The sequence below is a fragment of the Leptonychotes weddellii genome, chromosome 16 (assembly GCF_054177405.1).
Source record: "Leptonychotes weddellii isolate Sample4059 chromosome 16, ASM5417740v2, whole genome shotgun sequence".
NCBI lineage: Eukaryota > Metazoa > Chordata > Mammalia > Carnivora > Phocidae > Leptonychotes > Leptonychotes weddellii.
The window spans coordinates 24368216-24380687 of NC_138384.1; the positions used below are offsets into that span (position 1 = coordinate 24368216).

At 54.6% G+C, this 12472-nt stretch overlaps 1 protein-coding gene across 1 annotated transcript in view; it reads right to left on the reverse strand.

Annotated features, from left to right (window-relative positions):
• KIFC3 (kinesin family member C3) overlaps positions 1–10795 on the reverse strand; it is a 37368-nt gene extending 26573 nt beyond the window's left edge. The window contains exons 1-3 of the mRNA XM_081807882.1: positions 10669–10795; positions 6412–6616; positions 3747–3889 (exon numbers count right to left, since the gene is read on the reverse strand). Of these exons, the coding sequence (XP_081664008.1) occupies positions 3747–3889; positions 6412–6577 (309 nt within the window). The 5' untranslated portion in view covers positions 6578–6616; positions 10669–10795. The remainder of the gene's footprint in view (positions 1–3746; positions 3890–6411; positions 6617–10668) is intronic.
• Between the last annotated feature and the right edge of the window lie 1677 nt (positions 10796–12472).

Genomic DNA, 12472 nt, shown 5'->3' on the forward strand with positions numbered 1-12472 from the left:
TCATATTTCATTTTGAACCTTTTCTCGGCATTTGTATTTTCAGGCTTATAAGCATCTACAGTGTTCTGGTTTATTTTTTAATGTCAATGGAAATTATCTGGGAAGGGGAGTACAAACATATTTTATTTTATTTTATTTAAGTTTTATTTAAGTAATCTCTACACCCAACATGGGGCTCGAACTCACGACCCAGAGATCCAGAGTCGCATGCTCTTCTGACTGAGCCAGCCAGGTACCCCTACAGACACTTTTTTGCGTGTCTTTGTGCCTTCTGTATTTGAAACAAAAGACAAATGCTCTGTTTAAAAGAATGCTCCGAGAAAGGGGAACCCTTTTACACTGCTGATGGGACTGCAAGCTGGTGTAGCCATTCTGGAAAAACAGTATGGAGGTTCCTTAAGAAGTTGAAAATAGAGCTACCCTACGACCCAGCAATTGCACTACTGGGTATTTACCCCAAAGATACAAATGTAGTGATCTGAACGGGCACGTGCACCCCAATGTTTATAGCAGCAATGTCCACAATAGCCAAACTGTGGAAAGAGCTTAGATGTCCATCAACAGATGAATGGATAAAGAAGATGTGGTATATATATATACAATGGAATATTATGTAGCCATCAAAAAACTCCAAAATCTTGCCATTTGCAACTGTGGATGGAACTAGAGGGTATTATGCTAAGTGAAATAAGTCAATTAGAGAAAGATAATTATCATATGATCTCACTGACATGAGGAATTTGAGAAACAAGGCAGAGGATCATAGGGGAAGGGAGGGAAAAATAAAATGAGACAAAGTCAGAGAGGGAGACAAACCATAAGAGACTCTTAACTACAGGAAACAAACTGAGGGTTGCTGGAGGGGACAGGGGTGGGGGAAATGGGGTCACTGGGTGACGGGCATGAAGGAGGGCATGTGATGTGATGAGCACTGGGTGTTACATACAACCAATGAATCACTGACCTCTACCTCTGAAACTAATAATACACTGTATGTTAATTAATTGAATGTAAATAAAATTTAAAAAAAAGAAAAATTAAAAAAAAAGAAAACAAAATAAAAACCGCTCTGAGTCTGGAGTCAGAAAGCACCGGGTGTGAAGGCTGGCTGGGCCTCGTGCGTGCTGTGTGGCTCCGGGCAAGTTACTGTCCTTCCCTGAAGCTTCATTTTCCCCATTCCTAAAATAGAAATGTTACCAGCCACCTGATGCCCCTGGCGTGAAGGGAAACTGCAGGAACTTGTGCAAAGTTCTCCAAGCGGCTGGTGCACAGTAAGAACCAGATGTCAGGTTAGCATAATATTCTTTCTGTACTTTTCCATGTTGTTGTTTTTATTATGGCTTTTGTAACCCCAAATCCAACAAACAGAGAAAAGAAAGAGGAAAGCCACATCAGCAGCCTCGTTCACCACGTCTGACTCCCTCCCTCTCTCTCTCTCTCTTTCTCTCTCTCTCTCTCTCGACCTCATGTTCTACTTGAGAAGGAAGGGTGGTGGGCACAATCTCTCGTATGTAGGAATACTCCTCCCCCCGACTTTATTTGGCCCGCCCCCCCCGCCCCCCCCCCGCCGACCAACTGCCACACCATCCCGAGCAGGCTTGTCAGCGGTGGTGCCAATGAGAGCAGCTGGGAGTTTCCAATTGCCACCAGAGCAAAGGTTACACTATTTCTGGCCCGTTGGCCAAGCCACAGCAAGGGAACCCGGGGGCGGGGGGTGGGCCGGGGGTGTTGGGAATTTCTGCAGCACCTCCAGAGGGAGCATCTCAGGTTTTAACTACTTGAGAGGCTGGGGCAGGGAGGTGGTTCCCTAAGCCTACCAGGTCACCCCACAGTGCCTGGGTCCCTCCTTCAGCCCCACAGCCCTGACCTCGAAGCACCTATAAACATAATGGAGCTCTGTGAGGGCCCAGAAGGACACCAACATGGAAACTGGTTGCTGACAGGAGCTTCTCAGAGATTCTCAGCAGATCTGCTGACCCCAGGACTCGGCAGCAACCACAACCCAACACCCCATAATCAAAATTCAAGAAGAGAGCCACCGCCCAGCTCAAGGCAGCCGGTCTCTGACCACCTCCCGATTTAACTACCAATGGCTCAAGTCAGAGGAAAAAAAAAGGGTTCTCTGGTTTCTTTAACTGTTCCCACACCAGACCTGCTTTTCTTGCAGACCCTAAGATAAAAGAAGGACCGTTTGGTTCAGTTTGCACATGAACCACACAAGAAGGGCCGAGAAAAGCCTTGGAGCCCAAGATGGTCTCTGAAGCAACATGAGACCCTGGGCCATGTTCAGATCAGGACTCGGGGCCGCACGCCGCCTGGGCTCAGGACTTCCATCTGCATGAGGGAGGATATGCCCTCAAAGGGCACCTGGGTTTCCTGCACTCCATCCTGCCCCCCATTTGCCCATGTGCCTTCAATATGAGCCCTCTCCTGTACCATCCTTCTTGGGCAGGGAGCCTTCGCAACACAACACCCCCAAATAACTCTGGTCCTTCATCCAGACTGTCAGGCCTATTTCTCTGCTTGGGTATGGGCCAGGACCGGGCACAGACACACTCTGTAAACATCTGTTAACAAATGTATTCATTTAAAAAGTACAGCGCCTGGACTATCCTGACATTGTTCCAAGCCATAGCTGCGTGGATGCGTAGATATTTAAGGAGCTCACTGCAATCAGAAATGATACAGAGGACTGGTTAGATAATTTATGGTAAACCCTGAAGTAGAATATTTTGCGGCAGTTTAAAAGAATGAGGGAATTCTCTGTATATTGACATGCATGAAGATATCACCAAGACCTACTGTTGAGGGAAAGAGCTAGTCACAGAACAGTATGTACAAATAAATAATAAAGTTGTATAAATATAATTAAGTGGTTACATAGGAAAAATACATAAGCACCCAACACTTAATAGTGGATTTCTCCAAGATACAGGACTATAGGAGGTATTCGGTTTCTAAATATTACATCCCTGTGTGAGTTCTTTACACCATATGTTAGAAAGCTCGTCATGTGTAGCTATTCAGATCCCGGCTTGCTGTGTGACCAGTAGCAAGTTACTTAACCTCTCTGAGCCTCCATGACTTCATCCATACCACTCAGCTAAAACAGTAACTGTGTCTTGAGATTGTTGAGTACTGATGTGAGATATATCACATAGTACCAATGCCTGGTAGAAAGTCCGTGTCCAATAAATGGTGGTTATTATTACTATCACTATGTATTATCTCTATGACCAAATACACAAATATACGTAAAATTTGTCCTTTGAAAATCACTTGGTGATAACTGCAAGAGAAAAGAACCCAAGTTTTGGCAAAAATCCTCTGTCTAGCTCTGGATTCCCACGTCGAACAGGAAATACGAGTAGTGCCCCACGGATAAACATGCTCGAGTGGGGATTAACAGCTACCCCCAAACCTGCCTGTTTTCCTACTAGCTTCTCAGCGAAGGTCCCACATTTCTCACTTTAACACCTCAGCCAGGGTGTGGCTGAAAAGTTTCTGTCATCTCCTGTGAGATTTTCCCCCGAGATAACGTAATAAAGCAAACTGCTCCATCCACGCAGGCTCAGGGCGGATGTGCTGTGAGGACCTCAGCAAAGAGACGCACGGCAGGTCCCCGGCTAGCTCCCAGGGCTTCCTTCCCCAGACAGCCTGCTGGAGACCCAGCTGCAAAAGCTCAGAGAGCGAAGGCCCACCAGCCTGGCTCTGCCCATCACCTTTCTGAAGGCCCCAGAGCTTACCTGCACGGTCAGGTAGAGCCTGTGGGGGCTCCCAGGGCCAGCCCAGTCCACGCTGAGGGCTCGGCACTGAGCGAGGGCCGGGCGAGCTGCACTTCGGGCACCGGAGTCCTCGTCACTGCTGACCGGGGTGTCTTTTCCACACCCTGTCCCAGGACAGAGAATACAGGTAAGATGCTAGGCCCCCGGCTGAAGGCTGCTGGCCAGGACCCCTGGCTAGGGCCGCCGCTGAGCTCTGCTTCCCCACAGTCGGCGCCGGCCCAGGCGCAGCCAGGAGGGACTCACACGCCCTCACACGCCTGACCTACGCGGAGGGAAGGCCTGGCACCAGGCAGGGGCTGTGCTCCTTTCTTCCCAAAAGCCACCCCGAGCTTCTCTTTAGCAAGGCACCCGAGGCCTCTGGGGCGGGGGGGTGCTCTCCACCCTCCACAGTGGCTTTTGGGGCTGGCACTTGCTCATGAACACCCTCTCCAGAGAGCAGCAAAGGGAAGCCAATGCGAACCGGGCTGCGCTCATCTTCCCCGGAGGTGCACCCCAGGCCCGTGGCTTTATTACCAAGGCCGCCTCTAGGTGGCAATTTCTCCCCTGCCTTCCTAAAGGCCAACTCCTGCTTCCCGCAGCCTCCAAAAGCATATTCAGGCCCGGCTAAAGCACATCCCCTCGAGCCTCTGACACAGTGCCTCCCTCACCGGCTGGGGCAGAGAGCTGACCGTGGTATGGCTACCCCATGTACCCCATCCCAACCCCCCACCAGGGCCTTACTGCTCTGCCCGATCCTCAGTTTCCTTGTCAATAATATGGGGACAAGGAACCAAGCTCAGAGTCCTGGGGCGAGTGTTACATGGAATGACACACATAACATGCTCACTCTGCACCAGGCACACAGAAAGTGGCCATGGATGCAGGCCCTTAGGGCCATAACCGCGGAGGGTTAATAACGTGCCCAGGGTCACACTGAGCCAGTATTGCGATCCCATGGGCTAACTCACCCTCTGCTTGCCTATCCCTCTGAAGGCAGAGGTAAGAGTCGGGGTGGGGGCGGAGGGGCCGGGGTGACCAAGCTGGCTGACACCCTACTCAGTGTTAGGCACTCTGCTTAGCATTTCACCCACGGGATTTCATTTGACCTTTGTCTTAAATTGTAAAAGTGGATTAGTCTGTATGGTCATATAATCTTCATAATACTCACTTAATAGATCAATATGTGTGCATGCCCACATACACAAGATCAGAAGGAACTATAAAAAATGCCCATTAAGAAGCTTATGGGTGATTTTTATTTTCTTTTTTATACTTTTCAGTGTTTTTTCTTTTGAGTGGTTTTTTTTTAGTTTTTTTAAAAATTTTTTTAGTTTTTTAGTTTTTAGTTTTTAGTTTTTTGTTTTTTTTAGTTTTCCAAAGGAACGTGTTTTTGTCTCTTACTTGTTTCTTTCGCTTTTCTCTCCCTTTCTTTTTACCAAAAAAGCAATACTCATTCATATTACATCTGTAATCCTTAGGAAAACCTTGTGGGGTAGAGACCATCTTCATCCCCTTCCAGACAATTGAGGCTACCTGACCCAAAAGCCCAAGCTTTTCCCAGAGACCCCAGGGCCATCCCCAGGCTCACTGTCCCCTGCAGAGAGACTTTGGAGGGTATCATTCCGGCGGCCACCAGTGGCACAAATGTGGTGGAAGAGAGGGGACTGAACAGGAGTTTGCTGTGTGGCCTCTCTAGGCCTCAGTTTCCCCTTTTGTACCTGGGGGTGGGGGCTTGGATCTGATGGCCCAGAGGGACTCTGCTAGCTGAGACAGGCTGGTAATCTAAACCCCTTTCTCTGTAGGTCAGGAATAACAGACAGTAAGCCCCTCAAGACATCTTGACTGAAGGCCCCTCTCTCCCTCCACACTTCCAGGAAGACTTGCCCAAGCCCAGCTCAGGAGACAGTCATGGGGCAGCTCCCCAGACCCGAAGATCCAGCCAGCACCAGAAATCAGATGTGCCGCTCACTTCTTGGCGTGTGAGGTACCAGGGGACATGACCCAGAAAGGAGAGCTGGTGTTGACAGCTCCCCCAGGGGGCCAACGAGGGGGGGGGCGCACTCGGGGACTCCTTCACTGTCCACCTGCTGTCGGGGCCCCTACAGGAGCCGCCCCGGATGGCACCTGAAACCGAGCGCAGGGCACCCAAACCCGGCCGGGCCACGCTCCGGGGCGGCCTCGGTCGGCTCCTCGCGCCTCCGGCGGGCCGGCCGGCCGCGATCAGGTGTCAGCGCCGCGCAGGGCACCGGGCGGCCCCTTCACCTACCTTGTTTACCAGCCGCCGCAGAAACCGGAGCGAGAGCGTGAGCGCTCGGCCAGGGACCAAAGACGCGCCGCCCGCGGAGCGCCCCCCGCCCGGCCGGGTGGAGATCGCGTGGTTTGGGCGGCGTTGGCCCCCTGCTCCAGCGACCGCGCTGAAGTTTAACTCGGCGTCCAGGACCTCTCTTTACGGGCGGGCGCGGGGCAGGAGCGCCAGCGAGATTGACACCCCGACTGCGACTCCGCGCCGGCCCGCGGGCTGCCCGGCACCCTGTAATTACCTGACAGCTCTGACTGAGCCTAGGAACTTGCGAGAAAGCCCGGCCTCATCTCTGCTATCTGGAGGAAGGAAGGGAAATAAAGAGGCATTTTAAAAATGCGGACTCACCAGTTCTCAACCTCCCCGGGCCGGTGTATGGGAAAGGGCGGGCGGCCGGGCTGGCGGGGGCGGGGCGAGCCATCCCCGGCTCGGGCTCCCCGGCCCGGCCCACTCTCCACAGGCCGCGCAGCGAGGGCGTGGCTCCCAGGTTCCACGGCCGGCGAGACGGGACCATGGCCCGGGGCTCAGCGGCCTCCTCGGGGCGCCGGGCGGCCTGCGGACACAACAGGGGAGGCGAGGCTGAGCCGGCTGCCCGGCACCTGGGGGGAACCCATCAGAGCCCGCCTGCAACAGGGCCACCTGTTACCCCCAACTCCAATGCCACCTCCACCCGCCCCCCCCCCCCCGCAAAGATCCCTGGGCTTGCGGGATGAAACAGAGCCCATCATCATTTCAGGGTGCTTTTTCCCAAGTAAGGAGGCTCAAAAGTGGGTGAGGAGCCCATCAGGTGTGTCTACAGCACACTGTGGAGACCTCACATCTCACCTCCTCCGCTGGAAGCCTGGCAGCCTGAAGACACGCCAGGTCACAGCCCCTCACGGAGGTAGCCCAAGTCAACAGCATCTCCATAAATCTAATCAGAAGGGGCTGACTGTGGCCAGTGACAAGATAGTCTTGTATATATCAAATTCTCTTAAAGTCCACTCATTCTATTCAAGTAGCCTTCACTCTGTGCCTACAACTTGGCAGGCAGTAAGATACAACGATTCATTGCTTCTTCATCTAATAATTATTTATCTGGTATCTGCTGTGTGCCAGGCACCTGCCAGGGGTCCTCTTTGATCAGGAGAGATGGGGCCTCAAAGCTCCCTGTCAGGAGGGAGGTAAGCACTTCAGCAAACCTTCACCATCTGAATAGGATGCAGGGAGGCACCAGGTGGTATGGGAGAAGGGGATGGGGGTGGGGAGCACCGGTCTGAATAGAAAGGCCCATAGGAGGGCACCTGGGTAGTGCAGTGGGTTAGGCATCTGACTCTTGGTTTTGGGTCATGTCGTGATCTCAGGGTCATGAGACTGAACCCCGCATGAGACTCCACACTTAGCATAGAGTCTGCTTGAGATTTTCTCCCCCTCTCCCTCTGCCCCTCCTGTTTGTCTCTCTTTCTCTAAAACAAATTTAAAAATATTTAAAAAGAAAGAAAGCCGCATAGGTCACTCATGAACTGAGCAGATGAATAGAACAGACTTTAAGCATTCCCTACACGAGTCTTTATTGAACACCTATTGTGTGTAAAGCAGCTGTGAGGGCATTTAAAGTACCCAGCTACAGTCCCAGACTCAGACGGTGATGCCGTTAACAGAAGAAGCCAAGTCAGCTCAGAGAGGTGATGTGGAATTTGCTTTTGGTTTTAAAATGGAGTTCGAGGCACCCGAGAACTTCCTAACGGTGTTACCTGGACTGCAAATTGCTTCCTACCAGACAGTGAAGATTACCTATTTGAACGGTGTCCACTCCCCTGACCCTCTTGGCTCTCCAGGGTGGGGCCCACAGCACATTCATCGGTGCAGCCCCCTCCCACCCAGCCTGGTACTGGAACAACACCCACACCAGACCCCTGGCAATGGCCTGATGGGTGAATACCTTGAAATACATGCACACACCGGCCCGGGCTGAAGCCTGGCAAAGAGCAGGGCTGGGGACTCAGAGCTGGGAGGCTAACGAGGGTCCCAGGACCACAGGTGAGGATATAATCACCAAAGGCACCCAAGCACGGAGCTCACACTGGGTGGTAAGGAAAGCTGGAGAAGGACGGTCCGAGGTGGCAACAACACCAGGCAACAACATGACCGGCTGGTTGGGGGGGGCGGGAGGAGAGGATGGTCAGTTCCCAGCGAGCAATGCCATGGGGAGGCCAAACTGGAAGAAAGCCCTGGGGGCTTTGGAAGGGAGCCCATCAAAGGAGCCGGGCAGAGGGCAGACCTGGGTAGGCCCAAGAGGTGGGCAGGGCTAAAGGAAGTGGCCGCTTCCTTCTCCGTGGGGAAGTTTGGCTTGGCTGAGGAGGGGAGGCTGAATTGAGAGGATGTGGTATGTAGAACAGGAGGCATCCGAGCTTGCTGGGTGGACAGGGCCAGGAATGACTGAAGCAGGGAGAGGCAAAAGAAGTCAGAGTGCAGGGATGGGTAGCGGAAGATCTGGTGACCGCAGTTCACACAGCTGAGCCCTGGAAGAATGCCAGGCTTACTGGCTAGGGACTTGTGCTCTCTGCCTTCCCTCACTGAGGAAGACAACTTGGAGGAGGCTCCTGGGTACAGTGCTACTGGACTGTGGGCCAAAGGATGGGGCAGAGGCTAATCCAAGTATGTGGGCCAGCTCCACTGAGGAAATGAAGATGGACCAGTGTGGAGCAGAAGGAACCAGGGGGAACAGCCAGATGCCCTTTTCCCCAGGTTGCTTGGCACGGAGCTGGGCACACGACCAACCCCAAGGACCAGCGGCCTACTGGGGCAAAGAGGGAGAGAGACAGGCTCCACCTGCATGCCAAGCTGCTGGAAAGGCGAGGGGCATTGAAGGTTGATTCCATGTTTGAGAGAGAAGACTGTTAAAGTGATCAGCTAAGTCTGAGGGACCGGGACAGGAGGAGACAATACTTCTGTGACTTCGTGGAAGGGAAGCTGGAGAGGCAGCCAGGAAGATAGCAGGAAGAAAGAGGAAGGGTGTGTGCAAGATCCTGAAGAGGAAAAAGCAGCTGAATTTAGCAGCCAGTAGGGTGGGAAGGTCAAAAGTATCCAGAACTCAAATGAGCCCAAGGCTGGGGCTTCTGCCAACTTGGGACTCACAGGGTGGGACAATGGGGACGTGGAGTGGAGTGGCTATGACCAAAAGTTGGTTCAGACCCAGCTCTGCCACTTACTGGATGTGTGACCTTGGGAACTTTGCCTCTCTGTGCCTCATTATCTCCATCTGAAAATGGGGAGAACTGCACCTTATAGGGTTGGCATAAGAATTAGACAACGCATGTGTAAAGTGTTCAGTGCCGGTATATGCTGGCATATACAAGGAACTCAAAATTTTTATTTTTCAGTGATCTCCCTCCCTCCAGTGGTGGGTGAGTGCCGAGGCGCTGGCTTGGAGAGAGGGACAGATTTGCCCCTCTTTGTCTAGGTCAAGGCAATAGAGCTGCAGTCCCCACTCTCCCCTAGACCAGGGATACTGCAATGATTAAGGACCGGATTTGACAAGTGCCCAGATACTGCTGCTGGGGAGGGCTTAGTCTCCCTGGGAGAGAAGGTCAGGGAGGTTGGACAGGGGCTAGGCCCTCCACTGCACACAGTCACAGGTCCTGGGTCTTCCAGGACAACCCAGACTTCAAAAACCTCCGCTCCCATAAGAACAGCAGAACTCATCATCCTAAGTCTCTAAAGTCCAGTAACTGCAAATACAGGGCCCCATTCTGAGGCTGCATTCCTTGCCAACGACTCTCCCCGGCCAAGGAGACGTCTACTTTATCAAGGGCATGGGAAGTGCGCCTGGGCAAGGAGAGGTGCACCCAGCCTCATGGCCCAGGGAAGGTGAAAGGTCAGGGACAGCAGTGACCCACAACCTTGAGACAGATATGCTGGGGGGTGGGGGAGTACTTGAGAATTTAAATACAGCTTTCTCTTTCAAATCTCCCAGGACCAGGCCCTTCACTGCACCAGAGTTCTGCTCTAACTCCCAACAGGGGGTTGAAGGAGGTGGCTTCTGGCTTGCCCTCCCTGCAGGGATCCCCCAGGCTGCTGCTGTCGCCGGCTCAATTTCCTACTGCCCAGGAGGGCACCGGCCCAGGCCCTCCTTCCAACCTCAGGGCCGGCCTACCCTCCCCTGCCCTGCGAGGGGGAAAACGAACTGCCCAGGGAACGTACGTGGTGGGAGGGCTCGAAACTGCAGCCTTCAAGGGATCCGGGGGGGGGGGGGGTGCGGGGGGGGGAATCTCTGCAAGGGGAGGGGGAGGCCCTAACGGACACGCGGTTCCCCGGGTCGGTTCCGCCTCTCCCGGGCCAAAGAGATCGGAAAGGGGGTCCCCAGGCTGCTGCGACCCCAGGGAACGCGCCGCCGCAAGCCGTGCTGCGGGTAAGGTCCTCGGCTCCGGCTGGACGGCGCGGGGGGCGGCGAGCGACCGCGCAGGGCTGCTTCTCCGGGGCCCGGCCTTCCGCGCGCCCCGCAGCGGGTCCGGGCAGAGGAGGGGGTCCTGCGGGCAGGGCGGGCCCGGACGCGGCACCGGGAACGGCGGGGCCGGACGGACCCCGAGAGCCTAGCCCACCCCCCCGCCCGGGTCTCCGACTCACCGGCCTGGCGGAGGCAGGATCCCCGGCGTCGCCGCAGAGCCCGGGGCTCGGCCCGACCCGGCCCGCCGGCGGGAGGCAGCTCCACGCCGCCGCCTCCTCGGCCCGCCCCGCTCCCGCCCCTCCCGCACACTTTCCACAGGAAATGATTAACTCGGGCCGCGGCGCGTTCCCATGGCAACGGGCTCCTGCCCAGGCGGGGGGCGGCGGCGCGCGCGCGCTCCCGCGCACTCTCCCGCGCGCGCTCACACTCACACGCGGGGCCGCCCACACCTTGGCCTCCCCGCTCCGCGCAGACGTTCCCGCTGGGCCCCAGGGGCCCCACGTCCCGCGCACGCTGGTGCACACGTGCGCGCACACCCATCGGTGCACACACAGCGTCATACGTGCTCGCGCTTTCGTGTATGGGCTCTCGCACGCCGGTACACACGTCCCTCACACATGCCTTCGCACATGCTCTAGTCCGCACACACGAACACATCCAGTGTTCACACACGTGCCCACGCCGGTCCTACATACGTGCTTTTGCACTTAAACCTACACTCCGACGCGCACATCCGCTAACCCTGGTACAGAACTTTCGCGCACGTTCGTTACTCCTCACACACACCCTTCTCGCAGACTGTCCTTCACATGCTCTCACACACTAGCTCGTTTTCTTGACCTTCTAACACACGCTTTCACACACGCTCTCACACACTCTAGATGGCACGTGTATACACTCCCACATTCTCACATACTTCACACATGCACTCACGGTATCGTCAGGCACTCAGACTCACACGTGCATCCCCACACGTAGTCCGCGTGCAGTGGTTCGCGTGCTCGTTGGTGCACACATACACTTGCTCTCCCTCGCACACACGCTACACCTCGTTCTCTGACACTCTAGTATACACATCCTTTGAAACCCAAGCCCACGCTTTCGCTCACGCTCTCTCACACTCTGGGTAGCATGCATAGACACACATGCGTGTCACACGTTATCACTCATGTTTATACACACACACACACACACTCTCTAGCTCTAGTAGGAATACACAGGCCCGATTGCCTCCCCAGCCTCGGCACCACCCCGGAATTAACATCTTCCAGGGCTTAGGGTTTTTTAAGGTAAAATATTCCTTTAAGCTCCAGGGAAAACATGTCCAGAGCGCAACCACTCAGGAGCAGGCAGCAGCTCCCAGCCCAGAAGTCCCTCCTTGGGGGACGTCCCTGAAGAGGCACAGGGGAGGCAGGGGAGCCGGCCAGCCAAGGAGAGACAGCTGACCCAGAGGAGCCACTCTGTTCTTTGTCTCCCACACAGAGGCAGCATTTTACTCCAGAGCCTGCAGCCATCGTCCCCTCCTGGGTGCAGGAGGAGAAGAAAGCAGCTCAGAAGCCAGCCCAGTGCAGGCTGATGGTTCCACAGATAGTCCGAGAAGGATGGGCACTTGACTCTTCCCTGCGTCGCAGAGAATGGCCCAAGAGGTGCAAGGAGGGGACTGGAGGGGGACATGCAGATCAACGAGGGTTCTATCTCCTGTCTCTGCCCAGGCACTGGGCTGGCAGTCAAGAATCTCAGCTGGAAACAGAGCCAAGGTCCTGGGCCTCAGATTGTTCTGGATGCCAGAACAGGATACTCGCAATCCCCCTACTGGAAGTGGGCTGATGTGTGTTTTATTTTCTGAGACGCCCAAGTGAAGGCCCAGTAGAGGATAAATGTCTCTCTCCTGGAATGGTTCCTTGGAGAGTTACAGATTTCCAACTAAGAACCCCAGATAACCCTCCCAACAGGAGAGAAGGCTGTAATTTGAGAGTTCCCTTC